Source organism: Prionailurus bengalensis, chromosome A2 (assembly GCF_016509475.1).
Source record: "Prionailurus bengalensis isolate Pbe53 chromosome A2, Fcat_Pben_1.1_paternal_pri, whole genome shotgun sequence".
In the NCBI taxonomy this organism is placed as follows: Eukaryota; Metazoa; Chordata; class Mammalia; order Carnivora; family Felidae; genus Prionailurus; species Prionailurus bengalensis.
The window spans coordinates 94,066,046-94,089,755 of NC_057348.1; the positions used below are offsets into that span (position 1 = coordinate 94,066,046).

Genomic DNA, 23,710 nt, shown 5'->3' on the forward strand with positions numbered 1-23,710 from the left:
TCTTTGTAGTAGTTAAGTAAAAATAAGCTTAAATACACAATAGCTTTTGTTGAAAATAATATAGCAAGAGGTTCACTTAGTTTATCTCCATGAATATTTTATGATATCTGTATCAGTAGATTTATAAAATGTAAACATGAAAATCTATAGCTTCATATTAGTACATGGGAAATGCTAAGTATAATCTATAGCTTCATATGAGTACCTAGGAAAGGCTAGTATAATCATGTGATAAATTAACCAATTTGTAAAAGCCAGACCACTTTTTATATGATTTTGGAGTGAACTTAAACATCGCAAAGACGTTTGTTTTCCAGGGAGGGTAGAAAATAGTAATAAATAAAATCAAAGCTAGGAAATTTCGGATAAATATTATCTAACTAAGCTCTAAAGTCCAAGACAAGAATTTAATATTTTCCTCTTTCTGGTCCACTTTTTTGGCATTTCTAATACTCTTGAGTGTCAGTGGTAGTGTTTTCAAGAACTTGATTGATTCATATCCTGCTGAGGACTCTCTAGCATTTTGTGTACTTTTCCACCAGATAGAGTTTACTGTAATAGCAACTATGTATTGAGTAAGGGTTAGAGATGAAGGAGAGACTGAAAAGTATGAATTAACATGACTAACTTCGGGCTCTATTCATCTTATCCATGTAAAAGCTGGACTCTCTTTGTTGTCTTTATTTAATATTGGGCCATGCGGGTGTTAACAAGAATATAGAAAGAGTAGTTCTACAGAAATAGAGTTCAGAATTATAGAAAAAAGAGAAATATAGAAAAATGTCAGGTGTCCGTAAGGAAAACTTTAAAATAACCCAATAACCCTCTTACCAACTTGGTAACACACATCTTGTAAGTGTGTAGGCATGTATGGTATTAGTACTAAATCTTTGGTGTGACATGTAATGGACACTAAGACTCAAGAGTCACAAACCTAGATACTCTTCATTTTGACCCTTTGATTATCTAGATCAAATAAAATAATACATGTGAAAGCACTTTGTAAACTGTAGAATTCCTTATCTATAGCATTATCATGATACAATATTTTGACGGTCAGGTGAACTGACCACTATAGGAATGAGTGTCTTCCATGGGAGATTGTGTCATTAAACAGTTTCACCAGAATAAATGAATGAGAACTGAACAATTTTCTATGCACAACAAAACACAACCTATTTATGGAAACTGATATTAAAATGTTATCTGCTTACCTTGAGGGGAGGAATCTCATTAATTTTTTTTTTTCTATAGCAGTGCATTGACAAAGGAAGTCTCAGCATTAAATAACTCTGTGTGTTCAGTATTAATGTAACTAAGAGTCTTGCCTCTCTTTTCATTGCACAGCCTAGCACCTGGGGTTGAGAAGTTCACTTCCCAGGCTTAAACCTTTCTTTATTAGTTTTTATCTTCCCCAAAAGTTTATTCCAATGTCAGGGGTTTCCTTCATGCTCTGCTTAACAAATTACTGACCCCTCTTTGCAAAATGAATAAATTTAAGCCTATTTTCTAAACATAAGTCACTTTTTGAAAAATCAGAGCGGTTTTATGACCACAGTCCTCCCTCTAAGTCAAAAGCTTTGATAAGAAGGTAATTAAATGAGCATTCTGCTTTTGATGTGTAGACAAGAAAGAATACTGCATCTGACAGTCCTGGTCAGTACAGTTGAGGAAACAGCCTGCCTTTATGGGTGGGTGGGCTTCTTCACAAATCATTTGCAAGAGATTAATTGCTGTGTAATCCAGTGGCCAATGCCCACGTTGGCATCTTTGCCACAGTGACAGTATGTGTACTGTCAAATGAAAGGACCCAGGGCCCCAGCTTTGCCCTGTGAAGAGTGACAGTGAGTGAGTCAAGCGTGAATGTAGAGACCTTCAGCATCCCCCTCGAGTTGCTCTATTTCCTGTGAGACCAAGCACATAGAATGCTCCACATACAGGCCCACAGTGTATGTAGTTCTGTGCCATCATAGAATGCAGGAAGGAATAGTCTAGAAATTTTTGTTCCCTTTTACTTCCTCTTCAACTGTTATATAGAAGGTAGTATCTCCATTGAATGCTCTAAATATTTGGAACCTATTACATCTCTACTTTTTATGTCTAGTTTTCATTAGCTAAAATATTAATAAATCCCAGTGAAGATTTTTATAGAGATATTTGGAAGGTGAAAAATGTGACTTGTCTTAGTTGTTCCAAAAGCAGATGTATCATTAATTTTAGAGGAAGTGTCTTCAAATTACAGTGTAAAAAAAAAAAAAAAAAAAACAACAACCAAAAAAAACTTGTTCTGCTAGTTTGATGTACCTTTAAAAAGACAAGAACCAATTTCCTTCTCACTGAAAGAAAGAAAAAGAGGAAAGAAAGAAAGGGAGAAAGAGAAAATTGAAGGAAAGAGAGAGAGGGAGACACTATCTGAAGCAGGCCCCAGGCTCTGAGCTGTCAGCACAGAGCCTGACACAGGGCTCAAACTCATGAACTGCAAGATCATGACCTGAACCAAAGTCAGACACTTAACTGACTGAGCCACCCAGGCACCCCTAAGAGATGTATACTTTGAAGATGTACCTTAAGGACTGGGACTTGACCTTAAGATGTTTTTGCTCAAAACTGATTGCTTTTTATATGCATGTTTCTCAGGTAAAGTAAAATTTCTATAGGTGTAATAGTCGATATACTGTGTCCTCACATAAACACTCAGTCATTCAGCAGATGTCCTATTCCCAGGCTACACTGGGAAGCATGCCTTATAGGAAGTAGCCCTTGCTGCCTCACCATAGCTCCACTCTGTCTCTTTTCTGCCCCATCATATTCATCCTTCATCTTCATTTCTGTCTTCTCCACTTTATCAGTCTCCTTTAATCTGGCAAAACACTCGGATTCACTTTGCTCTTTGTTTTCAGGATGACTTAGAAACTTAGGTGAGCTTTCAAGGCAGTTAGTTGACAGGTTGAGTGAAGAGAGGCACGTTAGATCATCTCACTGGTGACAAGGGGGGACATTCTGGTAGGTTCGTGATAGCAGGCAAGTGTGGCTGTGCTAACCCTCCCTGCGTCTAGCTCATAATGAGGTTCTTCCTAGATTGGAGGGCATATAACCTTAGAGCTAGACAGCCTTCAAACACCATGTGTTCCATCTTTCTCATTCTTGAGGTGCAGAAACTGACCAGCACATGGAATAAAGGAAACATCCTGCTCCATACCCCTGGTCTGAGGCAGTCATTTACTCTTCATGTCACCTTCTTTCATATCTTTCTTTTTAATGCAAGTAAAGTGTGTGTGTTTGTGTGTGTGTGTGTGTGTGTGTGTGTGTGTGTGTGTGTGTGTTGTGTGGGTATGGATAAGAACTAGGAAAGTGAAAAATATTCATTATGATTAGAATAGCAACATACCATTATTTTCAACTATACTAAAAGCATTTGTTTGAAACTTACTCATAAGGTGCTCTCCACACACATTCTGAATTCAGTAGAGATTGTTTCTTTTCATTGTCATCTAGATTTATAATTTTAAAATTCCTTAGGTTTTTCAGAGAGTTTCCACAAACAAAAAACATCTTTTATTTTTTAAAAAATGAATATGGAATGAACACGAAATTCCTCTGTCCCGCATACCCTACCATGTTTATGTGACCCTTCATGAACATGGAGCTCCCTGAATCCACCCTCCCAGGTGATAGGCACAGTCTGACAGCCAGAGGCTGGTCCCCACTTGGTGATGTGGGATCAAGCACTGAAGTCAGTGGGAAGGCCTCACCACTGTCAGGAGCACCTCCCCATTTGTCAGGACATCCCCTGAGCCATTGCACACCGCCCCCTGCCGAGACATGGAAGTCCTGATGTCAGCCACTCACAAGAGTCAGCTGTCCACCCCTAAGGGTTGAATGTTCCTGGTGACAATCTGCAACAATTCATCTCTCTGCACTGTTCCCTCTGCTGAATTTCCTTGGCGAGTTCCCCTGATCCTACCATCTCATATCTCTAGATGGCCTGATGTACATCCTTCATAATCAAGATGTAGAACCATCTGAAAAAATTCTCTTGTGCCCTTTGTTAACCCTTCCCACACCCAGCTTCTGACAACCACTCTTTAATTTCTATAATTTTGCCTTTTCCAGAATGTCATATAAGTGGAATTATTGAGTATGTATGTAGCCTTTGGCTTCTTTCATTTAGGCATGCATTTGAGACTGACATATAAAGTTGAGTGGTGAAAGAACATTTGCCTAAAACAACTTCAGTTAGCTGATTTTGAGGCTTCATGGAGGTGATGTAAAAGAAGTAATTGTTGTTTTGTTTGTTTGTTTGTTTGTTTTTAAGTAGGGAAACAACACTGATATAGTGATTCCAGAGAGAAAGTCCTAAACATTACAAGTATAGATGATTTTATAGTAACTAATTAGATTGAAAAGATTATAAATAAATGCTTATGGCAGGGACAAGTCTCTCCTACTAGCACAAAAATTGACCTAAAATGCTGGAGAAGATACAACAAGCACATGCTTTCAAATGCATATGTATAGCTGAACCAACATAACATTAAGTGAAATCTCCAGGCATCAAGCATGAAGAAACCAGAGTGATAAGTAAGTATTAAAGTTGCGGCTACCCTGGAGATATTGTTAAAACAGGAACGCGGAACCATTTCGGGGTCAGGAAACAAAGCTTTGGGCCTGAGAAAGGCACAGCATAGGAATCCAGATTCCCCACATAGTCAAGACACTCAAAACACTTCAACCTCAGTAATGGGCTGGCTGAAAAACATCTGCTTCCAGCTGAGAGACTGGCAAGGACAACTGTGTTGGCCTTGGCTCTGGATGGGGATGAAAAAGTCCCCTGAAAATTCTAGAATTTTAGATTTAAATTTACAGAACTCACATGGTCGCAGAAGCCAACAGAAAGAACTTGGAGTGCCTAAGTGTTAAGAGAGCCTCAGGGCTCTTGGCAGAAGCAAAAGAAAATCCCTATGGAGAAAGATACTCTCAACCCAGTCCCCTCAGGATTCCCACAGATTAACATTAGCCAAGCATGAGCTCACAATCCAGAATTATAAAACATCTGAGAAAAAGTCATTGTGAGTGAGGGTCAGTAGCAAAAGCAACAAAATTGGCCACCTCACCCAGAACCTCAGATATTGGAAATTATGAGACATAGAGCATAGCTATATTTAAAATGCTATAAAGAAAGAAAAGATCAAATCTAAAACTTGAACAAGAAGTCATCAAAACTGGACACACATATTTGTCAAAGACTTAAAAAGAACTTCTAAAAACAAAATGAACAAGGAAAACAGCCTATTAGATGCAGCTTATTAGAGAATTAGTTGAACTGGAAGATAGCTCTGAAGTAATTGCTCAGAATGGAGAGCACAGGGAGGGACAGAAGGAAAATATGAAAGAACAAGTAAAGGCATGGAAAATTTTGGAAGATGGCATTACGTTGTGGTTACAAAATGAGAGAAGGGAGAGAATGGGGGGATAAGCAATATTTGAAAAGTAATGACTGATGGGGCACCTGGGTGGCTCAGTCGGTTAAGCATCTGACTTTGGCTCAGGTCATGATCTCGCAGTTCATGAGTTCAAGCCCCGCGTCGGGCTCTGTGCTGACAGCTCAGAGCCTGGAGCCTGTTTCAGATTCTGTGTCTCCTTCTGTCTCTCTGACCTTCCCCCATTCATGCTCTGTCTCTCTCTGTCTCAAAAATAAATAAACGTTAAAAAAAATTAAAGAAAAAGAAAAGAAAAGTAATGACTGAGATTTTTTCCAGGATTGTTGAAAGACATGAAGCCTCATATTCAGGAAACACTGAATACCAAGCAGGTGAAATCAAAAGAACACCTTACACGGCAATCCTAAAAGGAGGAAGATAAGAGCTGGCAGCAGCAACAACAGAAGCCAGTGAAATAATATCTTCAGAGTTAGGGGGAAAGGCTTTGAACCTGCAGTTATATCTGCAGCGAAACTGTTACCCTGTATGAAAACAAAATGGAGAGAATTTGCCACTAAGTTCTTTCATCGTGGAAAGAACTTCTGACATGTATATTTCAAACACAAAAAAACTAAGGAAGAGAAGGAACGTATGAAACATGAAAAGAAAGGTGATTAAATAAGTTATAAACATCAGTAAATCTAAGTAATAATAATAGCGTCATTTAATGTGTGTTTTTGAAAATCACAGAAAATAGGAATAAAATATGAGACAATCCCACATGAAACATGGGACTAGTATCACAAGAAGTGAGGTGTTCCCATGTTCTTGTATCATTCAGCAGGAAGGTGAAGCTACAGTTTAAACGTTAAGCAGTTAAAGAGAAATGTTCAAAAGTTAAGGAGCTGCCCACTAGAACTGAGGGTGAAGGTGTAAAGTGTGGAAGGTTCTTCTGAGATCCTTGATGGTAAAAAACAAAAACAAAACAAAACCAACTGATCCCAAAAGAGGACACCCCTGACTGCAGATTGGGCAGCTCTGTGGTGCTCTTGGTCACATATTTATTAAGTTCTGAAGGGCGGTGGAGACCTGTTAAGAACACAGCACAACCTCTGTACATACAAGTGAACTATAGAAATTCATTACTGTTCCACCAAGAAGCTCCATGAGACGAGTTAACTAGGACACAGGAGGGTGGGTTTAAAATCAGGGAAGCATTTTACAAGCTTTCTGACCTAGATGGGCTAAACCTGGGGGAACTTCCTTTCTCTTGCCTCATTACTGGATTAAAAAATTGCTGCTGCTTGCTTGGGGGTTCATTTCATTTCCCATTACTCCCAACTTTTCACTCAAAGCACGGAGAGTTCCAAGTATAGTTAGTATATTGAAGTAGACTACAGTTTTTTTACATCACTTCTATATTCTATATTCTTTTTTTTTAATTTCTCATAATCTGGTTGAGTGTTTTTTAACTGCATATGGCTCAGATGAACTGACCAACTCTTGTGAAGTCATACACTGGACAGTCTAAGCAGTGTGACCCTAAACAAACTTATAGAGAAACTTAAAAAGTCTGGCATTACCACATAGTAAAGATATGTGAAGCAACCTGACCACACTGCTCTTTTGGAGAAAGAAGGCATCCAGGTTCTGGACTGACCATCTTGGGGTGGTGCACTACCATCCAGACAGGCTGTTGAGGACTTGTTAGGTTTCATAAAAATGACGTTTCTTGAAGAACCTGGCTGTTGTGTCACTGTCATCATGTTGGGGGTCTTGGGAGAGCTCTAATCTGGTTGTCCTAGCACTAATTGAAGGTGGCATGAAATATAAAGGTGCAGCAAAGTTTATTAGACAAATTAGAGCTTTTAAAAGCAAGCAACTTTTTGTCCTAAAATCCAGCTGTACTTCATAAATACCAGTAGTCATACAAACTGCGGCTACAGTCAATAAAACTGGTCTACTGATGGTATTGCCTTGGAAATGGAGCTTAAGACAGGACCCAGTTTATCATACATTATTAGCAACACATAAGCTTGGTGAATGGTAAATCTAATGAAGCTTTCATAGGAGTATTGATAAGTAGTTTTATCAGGCTTCAAGCTTGGCAGAGTTGCAGCCTCTGTGTTTGGATTATCATCGGCCTGTTTGGAAACTTCGCAAAGGATTCTTGCTGTTCAACATTTAAAACATGCTTATCGGTTTTTATCAGTTGACCTTTCCTGAAAGCGTGCAGTTTGAGTTATAAGTCTTCTTCACATCTATTCACATGCCAGAATCTTATCAATATATAAAAAAATTTAAGAGATTGGGTGCCAAAATACCCAGCCACGATACTTGAATGTTATTAATATCTACAAAATTACAATTCAGAACTACGGAAAACAATCTAGATCTTCTGTGGTTTATCCCTTCAGTCATTTCACACATTGACGGTAGGGCCCATATGCTGTTTGCCTGCTACTTTATGTTTATGTCTCTCACATTTAAAATGGTATTCATCAGGTTGTGTAACCACTGATTTTGTTGGCTTTTAACCAAGTCTTATAATGATTTTTTAACATCTTTCTATAAATCTCATTTTGTGTTATTATGAAAACCTCCATTTTGAAAATCACAAACCTCTGGTTGAAAAGTTCACATGAAGTCCACATTGTAACGGAAGCACATATCTTTAACCTCTCCAGACAGAAACGTCTTAAAGTTAATTGAATGTTTGCACTTTGGGATGCAAGTTAAAAGAGAGGGTGGAAAGGGTGAGAGTGAGCTGTTAAGTGCGTTTAGTAAAAAGTAGTGCTTGTCTTGTGTAGGACATATTGAATATGCCTTTTAGTAAATACTTGTTTTTAAAGTAAACGTGCTTTGTTCTTGTAGCTCAAATAATTCTTAATCATAAAATTTCTGAAAATTCTGTAATTTTTTCCTATTTTTATTGGAAGTTGCTTGCCAACTTCTGTTGTTAAAAGTGTGAACTTTTTCCTTCTCTCCCAATCTTGTAAAAAGAGAATTTAGTTTCTGCTAATGAATTGAGTAGATGTCTAATATTTTATTTTCCTGTTGATCTGTGTAACAATATTTATTGGTAAGACAATTGGTGCTGGGTATTGATGTTCAATCATATATTTATAATGTCTGGAATGTATAATTACAGTTCTTCAGGAAAAACAATTTGTAGGTGTCCATCAGCTTGTAAAAACTTAGTGCAAGAGTTTAAACATCTAAATAAATACTGAAATGAGAAAGAAGAAAGAAAGAAAAAGCTAAGAGTAATCATTAAACAGATAGAAATAGAATGTGTAACTTCTAAAATAGAGGATGGAGATCTTCAGTTTTAAAATTCAATTTAAAAGAAGGCAGGAAAAGAGAAAAAAACATAAGAATAAAATAGAATGCAGTATTAAGATGTTAGTAGTAATTCCAAATATGTCAGTAATCACAAACTGTAAATGGACTAAATTTTCTCCTTGGATAAATATTAAATCCAGCTATATACTATTTGTGAAAGAGGTATCTTAAAATTATGGATAGGAAACATTAAAAGCAAGAAAATGACAAAGGTACACCAGGCAAGTACTAAACAAAAGCTGAGGTCATTAAATGAATATAAGAAAAAAAAAATGAACGTTAGTCCAAAAGCTTTACTGAAAATAAAGAAGTTCACTACAGAGAGATTAAAGACTAAATTTACCAGGGAAAGATAAAAGTGCTAAACTATTACACATTAAATTACCCAGCTCTAGAATATATAAAACAAAATTTAATGGAATTACAAGGGAAGATTTTTAAATAAAGAGTGAAGACAACCAAATCGTTCTGGCATTCTGATAACGTGCACTTATGGCTTGGGAGAAGATATCCAAATAAGGTATCCTGGAAGTGTCATATCTCAAACAACTTGGATGGACTCAGAAAGTGGTTCATGAAATGACAGACGGTGATGTTGAAAATGTGGAGAGTTGGAATAAAAGTGGTTCTTGAAATGCAAATGAGGAAATAGCAAGCATTCTAAATTAAAATAATTTTGTGATAATTTAAATATTTGTATATAGCCTGCATATCACAAATAAGCATTTGATTATCTCATCAACCTTAAGGTTTGACGTTAGTCCATTTGGGGAAGGTGAAATGGAATTGTCTTATATCAGTTAATTCTTTATATTTAGGTATTATATGCACTAAGTCTGAATGTAATCGACAGTTATACAGATTGTGATTCATTGCATATTGGAGCTGGAAGGACTGTAGACATAAGGTGGTTCATCACTCTTGTAACAGAATTAAGCCCCAAAACTCAAATCTAGTCTCAGTCTGGCACTGTTGTTCTGTTTCATCAAAGCTATGTAAAATTGATACCAATGATCATGTTCACCATGATTATATATAAAATGCACATTCAATATAAGTGCAGCTTTTACCATGAACTTTACCTAATCTCAAACTTTGCCTTTGGTATTTTAAAAGATGTTAATGAAGTTTATAATAATGAAAATCTTAGGAAGAGGAAGCAATAATATGGATGGCTGTGGCCCCTCTTAAAGGAAAGGAGAAAAAAAAAAACTGTAGAGAATTTAGAGAATGCTTCCTTTTCCTGTGGACAAATTTGTCTTTTCCAGGCTGAGACATTTAAAACCAATCCACTGATAAGTTGTTTTTTAAACAGCCACTACAGCAAATACTGAACCCATCTGTAAGACCTTCATTTATGAAGACTTAGAGAGGCCTTCGGGGGGGTCCTCCGAGTAGTATTTTTCTTTGCTCTTTCCCTGCTTCTTTTGCTCCCCAAATTCATTACCTCCTTTCCTCTTCCTCACTTTCAATCCTCCCCTCCCCTATAACAATTTTAAATCAATGCTGAAGAGCAGCTTGAGTACAAGAAGGGGGAGAATTGTTGGTTATTGAAGAAAGTTCATTGACCATGTGCTTAGTAGCTTCAAGACTTTTGAAAAAATACTCACCAGCAGATGCAACTTGCCCTCACACTTTCTGGCTCTTTCTGAGAGTCAGTGTCCTTTATTGCCCCTTGTTACAGCAGACACTCAGGAATCCACGGGTTGCCTTTAGAAATTTTCTGAAACAAATGCAAACCACTTTAGAGTCAAGTAATTGTAGATGGGTTTAAATCCACTCAACGTGCTAATTGAGAAATCCACTTGCACTGCCATTAGATGGAAACAGAGTTCCCTTGGTCAACTAAATAAATACAAGGGTGTGTGGAAAGTGCCTACGAAGGTGCTTGACACGTGTTCAACTATCCATTAATGTCAGCCATTATCAGGAATACTTCTATTATCATTTTTATGTTAATTATCTGAGCTTGATTGTGCTGAGTTGTGAAATAGAGTTTCCACGAAAACAAAGGCCGGGCTGGACTGTGTGATCTGGTATGCATTTGGAAGTTGTACCACATGGGAGATTTGACTTCTCTGCTTTTTTGGTAATCTTACGACACATAGTTTCTATCTACCATTGTTTTAATGATCATCTTGAATTAATTCAGCCCCATGTGGGTTATACATATTCCCTTTGTTAACTTCATGTTAATATTATGATTGTTGATATGTGACAGGGTACTTATGCCAATAATTTTATATTCAATGTAAGGAAATGTAAATTCTTAGAGGAAAAGTAACTTTAGTAACTAGAGAACTTAGTAGTAGTTTTATTTTAATTCTCCTAATTATTTTGTATTAACTTTCCTATAAATGTATCCAGATGTGTATGCAATAGGTAGATTCTGTGAACAAATTCTGGTAACTCTTTGATAAATTATCTCCTGAAATTTTCTATCTCGGCACCTTGTTCTATCCTGAAAGTATGAACCCTTTACTTATACTAGAAATGTTTTAAATCAATGAAACGGAGATATCGAGAGTAAAAGCTAGTTTAAATTAACAGATACTCTGAGAACCAACATGAATTCTGCTTCTTTTTATTTTCAGCAGATAATTTAACTTGCTTTTTGGCCAGGAATAAATAAGTTCCAAAAACCATTAGGTGAACTTTATGTCTTATTTAGTGGATTTTCTTGTTTGGTCTGATTTCTCTCTTTTTTGCTTGTGTTTTCAGGCTCAGCTATGTGAATTATGCAGAGGATCTGGCCTCCAAGCTCCTACAGTGTTCCCCAAAGAACAGACTATCAGCACAGGCTGCCTTGAGCCACGAGTATTTTAGTGACCTGCCCCCACGGCTATGGGAACTGACCGATAGTGAGTATGACAAATCTGAAACATCCAATCAAAGAAGCTGTATCATTGTAGCATCTATGTGTAACATATTTATAGAAGGTTCATGTTTTTATGTGTGCATATGCAAGATTATGTATGTTTGCATACTCATTACATGTACACATATATGTGTGTGTATGCATTTATATGCAGGGGTTGGGGGAGGGCTAGTGAGAGATTGAGAGAGAGAGAGAGAATGAGGGAAAGGGAGTCATGTGTGTATATATTTAGTGGAATCCTGCCATTCAATTCCTAGCTTACCAGACAGAGGAAGAAAATGGATTCCTTTTTTTGCTATCTCTGCTCTGCAGTCTGCAACTGCATGTCTTTGTATTTGATTATGTATGTGTCCAAAAGAATGATCTGAGCAGTCATAAAGGAAAAGGAAAATATGATTTACATATTTAGTGCTTCATGCATGGAGTACTTTTTAACTGGCTGCAGTACACAGAGGAGAAATGATTCATTTTTGTTTGATTCTCAGAGACCATCTTGGTTGTAACAATAACGGTAAAAAGGGCTGCTATGCAGTGAGCTGACAAAGAGTTGGCAATTGGCTAATGCACTGAATTGACATGTAGGAACCGAAGACTTGTAATTCATTTTAACTACAAATGCTTTTGGTATTCATACAGACAGCTCCTCTCTGGATCTTTTTAAAACAAAACACATTCCTGGGTGGGTTTTTGTTTTGTTTTTACAAAAGTGTTCATATTTACACAGCCTTTTTCAATTACATTTTAAATATTTGGGAGATTTATGGCTGGGAGGATCTCATCTTTCTTCCAAAGTGTGAAACAGAATTCTTGTGAAATTTTGCGAAACACTATTGCAGTAAGAACATTTTTGTTCAATGGCGATGCGTTCTTTTCCAAATGCCAATTCTACATATTCCTTCCCACACTCTTTTCTGACTGCCTTAAAAATTAATATACTGCATGTATGCATAGATATTTATAATATATTTATTAATCCTTGGGTACATACTTACCATACATAACATAAAGTTATTTATGGGTACATAACATAGTTATTTAATCTCCTAGACTTTTAACTTTTTCTCCCATTGTAGTATTAGATTCTCCTTGACAACATCACCCTTTATTTTGCAGCTAAGTCCCAAGTAACAACTCCTCTGGGTATTTCTACCCTAAATCATTTTTGATATCCCACATTTAATTTGGATTTCTTTTTTTTTACCCTAAACTGTCTATAGATATATTAATCCACTACTCCCCCTTATGCTTAGTAAGTCTTCCTTAACATTTTATATATTCCCAACCCATATTTATTCTATACTCTGCCCTACTTTCTTTCTAAAACTCTACCCATTGACCATTATGCTAGCTATTCCCATTTTTTTTAAAGATAAAATTTCTATGGAAAAATAATGAATTAGTGATCCATCTTCCTATACTGAGAAAAAGAGATATAAATGGGCCCATTAGTTTTTGGCTCATCAAATTCAAACATATGGTTTGTTTTCCTATTTAGTATAACTTGTAACTTAATATCACTCCTCCTTGGTGACATCTCAATCCCATCTGACTCGATGATTGAGTTTAAGCCAGGATTTTGATGGTCTATGAATTCTGAATTCTGTAGTGGTACTTTTCTGTTAATATGGACTTATTACCCACTTGCCACTTAGTTTATCAGCCAGTGGTTAAATCCAGTTTCTATCAGTAAGTAAATGCCTGCACATTATCACTCGGCAGCAGGCTGCCACCGGAGACAGCCTTGTCCTCGTCATTAACAAGCACAATGTATGCAGAACACCAGAGGGGAATTAAAACCACAAAAAATACCTCAGGGTGGTATTTTTAATATGAGAATTTAATTTGTAATTTCACAGATTAAGAATTTTGGCTGCATTAATCCCTTTATCAGCTCACAGCAGGCTATTTGCAGAAGCATAACCATAAGGCGATATTCATTGGCAGAAACACGTCTTTGCATAACGTTAAACATCAGGAGCAGTGAAACCTTTTGAAGGGGGGAGAATAAAGATGAAAAATCATTATATTTTTAAAGCAAGATTCTGCTAAATGCCTCCGGTAACAATTTTGAGTCACAGAAATGCTATTTCTGTGTCTAGTAGATAATCATTATGAAGCATAAATCCAGTCGCAAGAAAGGACAATCCCAGTATTAAATACTATAGCCATTTCCATTTAGAACAACGTGGTGGTCCTTGTAAACATGTTTACAAAACAAAATTCCTAGGCTTTGGAAACTTCGGGAACCAAGGTGAAATGACTGCTTTTGGGGACTCTGTTATCTAGGTTAATATTCTGCAGACTATATTTAGAGATTATTCAAATTAAATTTCACATTGGTATTGAGTCTTCTAAAAGTTCACCACCTAGCAAATGGCAGTAGCAAGGGCGTTACCCTTATGTGCTTCCTTTTCAAGGGGATTTGGAAGGAGGTCCACCTGGGAAGAAGTGTTGCAGAACCCATGAATGGATTGTATTAAGCAACCAAGTACTGGTTTAGGTTCATCAATTCCAGGAACCTCCCTGTATTGGTCCGCTCAGGCTGCTATAACAAAATATACCTAGACTGTGGGGGCTTAAACAATTAACATTTATTTCTCATAGTTCTGGAGACTGGGATGTCCACAATTAAGGTGCTGGCATATTTTGTTCCTGGCAAAGCCTCTTCCAGGCTTGCAGAAAGCCATCTTGCTATATCCTCACATGGCAGAGAGATCGATCTCTGTCTCTCCCTCTCTCCCTCTTCTTACAAAGCCGCAAATGTCATCATGTGGGCCTCACCCTCATGACCTCATCTAACCCAAATTATCACCCAAAAGACTCCATCTCCAAATACCATCACATTGGGGATGAAGGCTTCAACATACGAATTTGGGAGGAACACAATTCAGTCCACAATGCCTACATTCTTAAAGATAGTTCATAGCATTTTTTTAAAAGAATGTCCACAAAAGGAAAATACTTATGCAAGCAGAAGCAAAGCCAGGTTAAAAGGAGAAAATGGAACAAAAATAAATTAAAAGAGCCTTCTTGGCCTACTTTATTATATCAGACTCTGCGAGAAGAGTATCGAGTGTTATAGAATCTGGTTACACAAAGCATGCAGTTGTTCCATGGATTAATATAAAAAGTAAGTTGTATGCTTATGTCAGACACTTATTTGCTTTGGAAGAACATTTAACAATATAATATCTTTCTTTCTTGTGCTGTCGCTTAAAATCTCACCAGTTTACATAATACCAGAACTTAGAAGTAATGTGTTAGTGTGCCACCAAAGGGGGAATTATAAATTTATCGAGCAAGAATAGTGATACCTGGGGATCTGGTAGTTAAAGCTGGCTAATTCGGTGGCACCCTGTCATTCTCCCTCTGTCCTGAAACCCCAACAGCCTTGCCCCACTTCTTCACAGAAATTTAATTGCAGGGAAGTAAACGGAGGGCTGATTTAGAAGAAATTCATTACTTTTCCCAAATACACCACAGGGCATTCTCCTGTGTATACTATCAAGTTACATAAATTATTGAAGCTGAACTACCCTTGTCAAAGTAAATGAACAAAATACACTTCATAGCAGAGAGTCCTTGATTTTATTACATTCATTTGCTAATTCACAAAACTCAGATCTGCAGTAAAAGAAGGCCAACAAATTGATGCAGCGAGAAGAGCACTGAACTGGGAATCAGACCACCTGGGTTCTAGCTTCAGCTCCACGTGGTAACTAGCTGGGCAACTTTGGGCAAATGCCTTGGTCTCTGTGGATTTCTGATTTCTTATTTAGAGACCCAGTGGTCCCTAAGGACCTTTCCAGCTCTAAGGTTTATAAGTTTTCCTACTCATTCCTATGTATTATCCTAAAACAACATTATGCCATTAATGTAGCTCCACACTGTCTTCTTAAAAGTAGGTAAATAAATAAGAATAAAAATGTGTAAATATAAGTAAAAATTTAAAAAATAAAACAAACATACCCAGTTCAAATGTATTTGCTGTTTCCAGTTCCTAGACTTCCATTCTCTTGTGAATCCTTTTTTTTTTTTAAGTTTATTTATTTTGGGAGAGAGAGAGTAGGTAGAAGAGGGAGAGAGAGAGGGAGAGAGAAATCCCAAGCAGGCTCTGCACTGTCAGCTAAGAGTCTGTCATGGGGCTCGTTCTCATGAACCGTGAAATCATGACCTGAGCTGAAATGAAGAGTTGGGCACTTTAACCAACTGAGCCACCCAGGTGCCCCTCTTGTGAATCCTTCTGAACTAGGCTTTGGTGCCCAACACTCTGGAACTGATGTTCTCAAAGTCTCCATCCTGGTCTTTTGCCAGCCCTCATCTCAGTCCATCAACAGAATCCAACACAACTGTCTACTATCCCTTCCTAGTAACATTTCCTTCACTTGGATTCCAGGACAGGACTCTTTCATGGCTTTCCTTTTGCCTCCCTAAACTGTCCCTTTCAGACTTCTTTGTGGAGTTCTCATCTGCCAGGCCTCTCACTTTTAGAGTGCCCTGGAGCATAATCCTCAGATTTTTCTATCTGCATACACTCCCTAGAGCCTACATGATCTCATTCGGTCTCATGATTTAAGTATCATCTACACACTGACAGCTTCCAGATTTCTATCTCCAGTCCCACCTTTCTTGGCTCCAGACTTGCATATTCGAGCAACTACTCAACATGTACATGTGGCCCTCTAGTAGGCATCTCAAATTGAATACTACCAAAATTGAACTCCTGATCTTTTCCTCCAGACCTGCTCCTCCAGTATGTTTCCCCTTGTCAATAAATGGCAACATCATTCTTCCAACTGGTGAAAGTTGTCCTTGATGGCTCCTCTTTTGTCACACTCCAACCCAATCCTTCCACAGACCGTGTTGGTGCTAGAACACACCATTCCTTCTCTCTGCCCCTCCCTTGCTCTCTCTCTCTCTCTCTCTCTCTCTCTCAAATAAATAAATAAATAAATAAATAAATAAATATTTTTTTTTTTTAAAAGTTGGTGGGGTGGGGATGCCTGGGTGGCTCAGTCAGTTAAGCGTCCGACTCTTGATTTTGTCTCAGGTCATAATCTCACAGTTCATGAGTTCAAGCCCCACATCAGGCTCTGTGCTGACGGTGCAGAGCCTGCTTGGGATTCTCTCTCTCTCTCTCTCTCTCTCTCTCTCTCTCTGCCCCTTCCCTGTTCTCTGTCTAGAAAAAAAAATAAACACATGCACACACACACGCACACGCACACACACACACACACCATTCCTCCCTTCTTCACTGCTATCACCCTGCCCCACGTCACTCACCATGTTCTTTCACCTGTATTTTTACAGCACCCTTCTGTTTTGCCTGCTTCTTTCCTTTCTCCTTAGTGTCTTCTCCTGTTGTTTCCTCTTCCTATAGTTCATGCTTGCTTATCCTCAAAATATATGCATGGCTTGCTCTCTCACCTCCTTGAGTGTCTGCTCAAATGTAGCTTATCAAGAAAGCCTTCACTGACCTTCTTCCACTCAGCATTTCTGGTTTCTTTTCCATGCTTTATTTTTCTTCATAACACTTACTACTAGCTGATATATTTGTTTGATTGCTTATCATCTGTCTCTCCGAAATGGAATCAATAAGAACAGGGATTTCTTTTCATTCTGATTTATACACTACAGGATTCCAAAATACCTAGAACAGTGTGGGGCTCAGTAAATATTTCTCCAGTGAATGAGCGAAAGAATGGCGTAAAGAAAGGGCAAGATATGTTGTTTACAATCCAAGTTAATTTTTCTAGATCGGAGAAATAAGAGCATGAATATTACTTCATGATATCGTGATATCATATGTGTGTATAAATCTGTGTAAATGTGTCTGTGGCTGTTACCACTTGACTTTTCAGCGACCAACACATACCACAATGTTCCCTGTGCAGGACATCTAGAATTGCATCTCAGTCTCCATTTTCTAAAATGAAAGTTTGTAAGCATATCTATAACATAATATATAAATGGCAACTTTTCATTCTGTCCACAGTGTCTTCTATTTTTACCGTCCCAAACGTAAGATTGCAGCCAGAAGCTGGAGAAAGCATGCGGGCCTTTGGGAAAAACAATAGTTATGGCAAAAGTCTATCAAATAGCAAGCACTGATGAGCACAACATTCTCAAGAGAGCACAGGTAAGATGACCTACTTTGCCTGGAAAGTAATAATGAATAGATATTGAACAGATCTTTTACATGAAATATTTCAGATTGATTTTTTTCCCCTAAATGTCTTATGAATCTCTATGTTCATTATGGCATTGATCACAGGTTCTACTAAGGAGAGTACAGTTAGTCATATATTTAGGTACCTACTAGATCCTGGCCAAAATTGTATTTTATTTATACAGTCATAAACAAACCATTTCAATTATAAGCAAATCATTTTAACTACTCACACATTCTTTGTGGAGGTTAGAAAAAGGTTAACCTTGAGCGATATTCTAAGTCACAGACTTGCTTTATTTGGCCCACACAATTTTTTAAATTAGTTGCTTTCACTTTAAAATGGAGAGATTTTACAGAGTCTGGATTCTTGGCATTTTTTTTAAATCAGCAACTCTGGCAATAGTGCACTCACATTCCTGCCAGAATTTTATACGTATAACTGAATCATGGCTGCTTCCCTTGGAAAGGATGTGTGCTCCCTAGTTTAGCTTAGCTGCTGTGTGGGCCACTTAGCTCACTTTTGATTCCTCCATGTCCCCTAGTACAGACCTTATCATGATGAAGCTTTTCTTTTTTCCTATTCGATTCTTTGACCTTTACTATTCTGCAGAGAAAAAGCATAATCCAAACAAGGCGATCTCTAGCATGCTGGCCTGTTACAGACACACATGCTTCACAGAAACAAGTATAAGACAGCAAATTCTGAAAAGGCTGTGTCTTTATTACCAGATGGAAATGTCTGGGGTTTTTTTTGTGTGTGTGAATTTTATGCCTATATATATATCTTTCTTTTTAACATAACTGAAGTAAATAGAGAACACACTTTTTTGTGGGGAGGGCTTTTTTTAATTTGCTATCCCATATTTGCTCCTTGCTCATGTGGATGTTCAATAATTAAATGTTCTGGTTAATGGAAGGATCTAGATAGACAGCATTGCAAGAGTCTGTCTTCCTTCTGCCTCTTAACATGAAATATGTTAACAGGATCAATTGCCAGCATGGCAAAGAGAACAAATTATACTGTCCACGTTGTCTTCTGGGTGATTTGCCAATACCTTGAGCTATGTTGGGGACTCAGCTTTTGCACACATTCAATGTGGGGGCAAATTTTGACCTCTTGGGAGTAGGGTGGTGATTTGTGAATGATTGGGGGTGAAAGATCCCCAGATAAAACAAGGTGTATAAATGCCAGTCAGAAAATGTTACTAATAGACTTGCTACTACATACATAAGAGTAAGATTCTTCATTCTTCAGGTTATTTCCCCCCACTGGGTAAAAAGTTACCTAGAAGCACAACTTCATTCCCTCAATGGTGTTTGTACTCCCATTCTGAATTTCAGTTGGTCACACAGAGTAAGCTGAGTTACTTCCTGGTTCTGAGACCGGTTTTAATTCATTAGGTTTGTAGCACATGCTTTTCAAAGCATTTAACCTGTATTACCATCATGAGGGCCCCTGGCTTTATAAATCCAGTAGCCAGTTCAGTAAAACAAAACAAAAGGTGAACTTTATTGGTGCTGCTTCCCATACAGCAAGTTTGAACTTCGGTCACAGAGCTGTGTGTCTTTTCTTCTCTGCTCTTTTAGGATCTCTCTGACCTGAGTCTAGCCAGTCAAAGCTGCTAGAAGGTCTTCCAGGTCAGCTTCTCCTGGCAAAAATAAATCAAGCTGACTGGACAGAAGCATTGCCCATAAGGTCTCAAAAGTTACTAATTGGAAAGAGGCTTTTAAAGAGGTGCTCAGAACTGCAATCATTAGTATTCGAAAGCCCTTACAAAAATGTATTTTCTTTGCAGTGTATCTTTTTTTTTTTTTCAACGTTTTTTATTTATTTTTGGGACAGAGCAAGACAGAGCATGAATGGGGGAGGGGCAGAGAGAGAGGGAGACACAGAATCGGAAACAGGCTCCAGGCTCTGAGCCATCAGCCCAGAGCCCGACGCGGGGCTCGAACCCACGGACCGGGCTCAAACCCACGGACCGTGAGATCGTGACCTGGCTGAAGTCGGATGCCCAACCGACTGCGCCACCCAGGCGCCCCGCAGTATATCTTTTTAAAATAGATTTAAGGTTATAGGAACTGCTTCTTCTAGAATTATTTGATAATGATACAAATATGTTCTTTATGAGTTTTCTCCATTTCACATCAACTTTCAAAGCTCAGATTTATTGTTTTTGTTGCTTTCTTCCAAATCCAAATACCTCGGCTTCATTCAACATTATATTGAAGAAACATCTATGTTTTCTTTTCTCTGAAAAGCTGCAGGGAGGGGCCCCTGGGTGGCTCAGTCGGTTAAGCATCTGACTCGATTTTGGGTCAAGTCACGATCTCATGGTTCCTGAGTTTGAGCCCTGCTTCGGGCTCTACACTGACAGTGCAGAGCCTGCGGGGAATTCTCTCTCTCTGCCCCTCCCTCACTAACATGCAACCTCTCTCTCAAAATAAATAAACTTTAAAAAAAGCTGCAGAGAAGCTGGATTCTAAGTTTTCTGTCAGTCAGCAGAAAAAGAAACCATTTTAATTTCTCACCTTTGTGGGTTTTTAATTTTACTACATGAGGCTGTCTTAGAGAGCAAATAATGCAGTATATTGGCCTGATACATCTGAGCAATGGAAGTTTTTCTGACCAATAGCTGAATATTAATGTAGACATGAATATAATGTAGACATGACAGAATAAAAAGTCTACCATAAATAAGAGTATTCATACAGAAAAACATGTAATTCCCTAGATTTTGATTTTGTTGTTGATGAATTAATTAACTGTTTAGAGCAAGCTGTGGCATGTTAAATCTTCCTCAAATGTCCCGGTTCTTTGTAAACCCCAGAGATTGGGAAGACGAAGGGTGGGAAAGAAGTCGAGGGCCCAGTGAGGCTAAAACTGTAATCTAGCATTTCAGCCACCTCTCTTCAGGGGGTTGCACAGAGTCAGTGTGGAAAATGCATTGCATCACTTCTTTAAAATGTTTGGAGGACTGAGTAGAAGGGAGTGTTTTAAGTCCTAATTTTCCTCCTCTACCTCAATGCCAAACTGTCTCTAAACTTGCATACGAAGGCCATTTCAATTATTTAGTTAATAATACTGGATTTGCATAAAGTGGCCTTAGTGGAAAAGCTAATGAGAAGCATTTTTCTTTGCAGCAAAAAGTAATTTTGGTTTCAGAGTCTTGTAACCAAATTAAATGAAAAGAAAACTACATGCACCTAAGTTTAAAATGGGATAGGTGCCAGTGGATGATCAAAATACTGTGCTTCCTACATTTTGTTATCCTCTAAAGATATTTAGACTAATGATTTTATAGGTTGTCCCCACTCTTTTTATCAGTATTGAAGGGTAAAGACCATCCTAAAGTCTGAGAGAATGTGCATTGAAATTTCCCTCAATGAAAAGACCAGAAGCTATATTGAGTATCACATTCATTTGCATCACTTATATTTGCACATAGCAATACCAGACACTCCCTGAGGCTGAGCTTAATTTTCCAGTCATTCTAAATTGAAACAGGAATGGGACGTCCCGGCTGGCTCATTTGGTGGAGGATGCAACTCTTGATCTCAGGGTTTTAAGTTTGGGCCCCACATTGGGTGTAGAGATTACTGTAAAAAATAAAATCTTAAAAACTAAATAAAAATTACAAATTAATTGAGACAGGAAGCGCCTGGTCAGTCTGTCTACTCCTTTTGCTGAATACAGGTATAAGAATGGCCTCTAATCTTTCAGGCAGATTTTTTTTTTTTGAAATGCTATGTGCTCATTAAGGAACATCTCTTTTCAGTGAATCAGTTGGTGTTCAGACCCTATTGAATCCATAATAAATATACAAATATCAGTCTAGTACATCAAAATATTATATTTGGTTCAAGTGCAAGAAGTTAACCTCATACATATTTTGGTGACCTTCTTGCCTTATAGCATATTATCTTTCCTAATCAACATGAAATATTATGTGACAATGAAAAAAATGTGTTGACTCAGTCATCAAGCAGTAATTTCCTAAAAGTAGGCTGCCAGGTAAACAGAGTAGAATGCATAAATTGCTTCAGAATTTTAATTAAATAAGATAAAGATTTTTAAAGAAAATAAACTCCAGACAGAATATAATGCATTTGTGCTTAAGACCCTCTGGCATCACTAACTGAACATTCAGTAGAGTAGGTGTTCTCACACCCTGAGGAGCTTTTTAAAATACAAGTTCCCAGAGTCCATGAATGGGCACTTTGAGGAATCCCAAAGGATGTTAATACAGGTAGCCCTTTAACCACATATTATGACATCTTCAGTAAATATTCAAGAACTATATATTTATGAAGTAAAATAATCAACTTATTTGGATCAGGACTGTATAAGGACAGACTAGAAAAATCCATCCCTTCCTTTCCTTTCCCTTCCCTATTCTTCTGAGGGAAGACGAACAAAGTAACCATTAAGCCACATGTGGCTATTTACATTTAATTTTTAATTAATTAAAATTAAATTATAATTTTGTTTCCTCAATAGCAGAACCATGTTTCAGGTACTCATTAGCCACACATGACCAGTGGCCACTTTACTGGACAGGGCAGATAAAGAATCCTTCCAGCATCACAGCGCCCTGTATCAGACAGCTCTGGTGACAAGCATTTCCCCTACCTGACTTCCAAAAAAGGGGTCAGGAAAATTAAACTAAATTCAATCAGTAAAAATATGCTTCAGTTCTAGATTATAGCCATTTAAGGAAAGCTTGAAACGTCTGAGGAATGGATGCCTTCAAGTGAGAAGACAGGCGGCAGGGTGAGAGGGCCAGAGACAGATGATTGGAGAGAGCCATGCCACGGGATCAGGAGAGACCAAGAGAAAGTGGGTGTTGGGATCTTCCAGGGGAAGGGGACATGGTCAGGTTTCTTCAGTTAGCAGTGGTCTTTGTTGAGGTTGCTTCAGGAAGGTAGGAAGAACAAGGCCACCAGTCTAAGCAGCTGCACAGACAGCCTCACAAAGACCGAGCGTCCATCAGAATCCAGTAAGAGCTTCACTTCACTGGCCCTCTTCACCACCACTCAGCTCTGGTAACTGCTCCTGTCCTCTGTGCTGTGACACGATGGCAGCTCACTTTCTCAACTAACATTTTCATCTTCTCTTCATCTCACGGCTCCTGCCGACTTGTTTCTGCTTATTCATGAACCCTGCTTCTGTTGTTTCCCTTTGTCTCTATTTCTGGGGCAGTCTATCACTGAGCTCTTTTACTCGGATTCAAACCTTCCTCACAAGCAGCTCTGATTGGCATTAGCATCATCATGAAAAGTATGCTTTGAGCAAGGCTGTTGTATCAGTCACCCCATAAGCTGTTGGCTGACTGTAGATTGCTGTAGGCCCAGCACTGAGCCCTGATCCAGTCTGCTGAGCTGTGAACTGGGCCAACCTCTTCTTAAGGAACCGCTCAGAGGATGGCTCTGGCTTTAGAAGTCTCGGAAGCTTCTACAAAGCATGGAGTATAGCCAGGAGGCACCTTCCCTTGACTGTATGCTACCAAGGAAAAAAACAAGTACAGAGGGACATTCTAATTTTAATGGTGTAACAACATCCTCATTGTGTGATATTTTTGTCGAAAGTTCTTTCTAAGCGATGTTGCATTTTCTCAACTACAGACCCAAAAGGAGATAACACTCATTAATACTTACAACAGTGTAAGAAATTCAAGTATTGGTTATAGCTTTCCTTCAGCAACAGGAAGTTTTCTGGGTCTTTTTCTGCAAGAACTTTTTTTCTGCATGACCCTACAGATTTTTTTTTTCCTATCAAACAACTACAGTTTTATTATCTCTGTTATTTCATGCAGTTGACAATAGTTGTGGAAATAACAGGCAGAGGAGGAAACAAACATTCCTGTCCCTCACAGGTTTTATCTGAAAGAATCCTGG

At 38.1% G+C, this 23,710-nt stretch overlaps 1 protein-coding gene across 6 annotated transcripts in view; it reads left to right on the forward strand.

The window, feature by feature from the left end:
- CDK14 (cyclin dependent kinase 14) overlaps positions 1-23,710 on the forward strand; it is a 605,513-nt gene that overhangs the window by 492,966 nt on the left and 88,837 nt on the right. For all 6 annotated transcript variants that reach the window (XM_043588815.1, XM_043588812.1, XM_043588813.1 and 3 more), the window contains 2 exons: positions 11,487-11,626; positions 17,639-17,782. In XM_043588815.1, coding sequence (XP_043444750.1) covers positions 11,487-11,626; positions 17,639-17,754 — 256 coding nt within the window. In that variant the 3' untranslated portion in view covers positions 17,755-17,782. The remainder of the gene's footprint in view (positions 1-11,486; positions 11,627-17,638; positions 17,783-23,710) is intronic.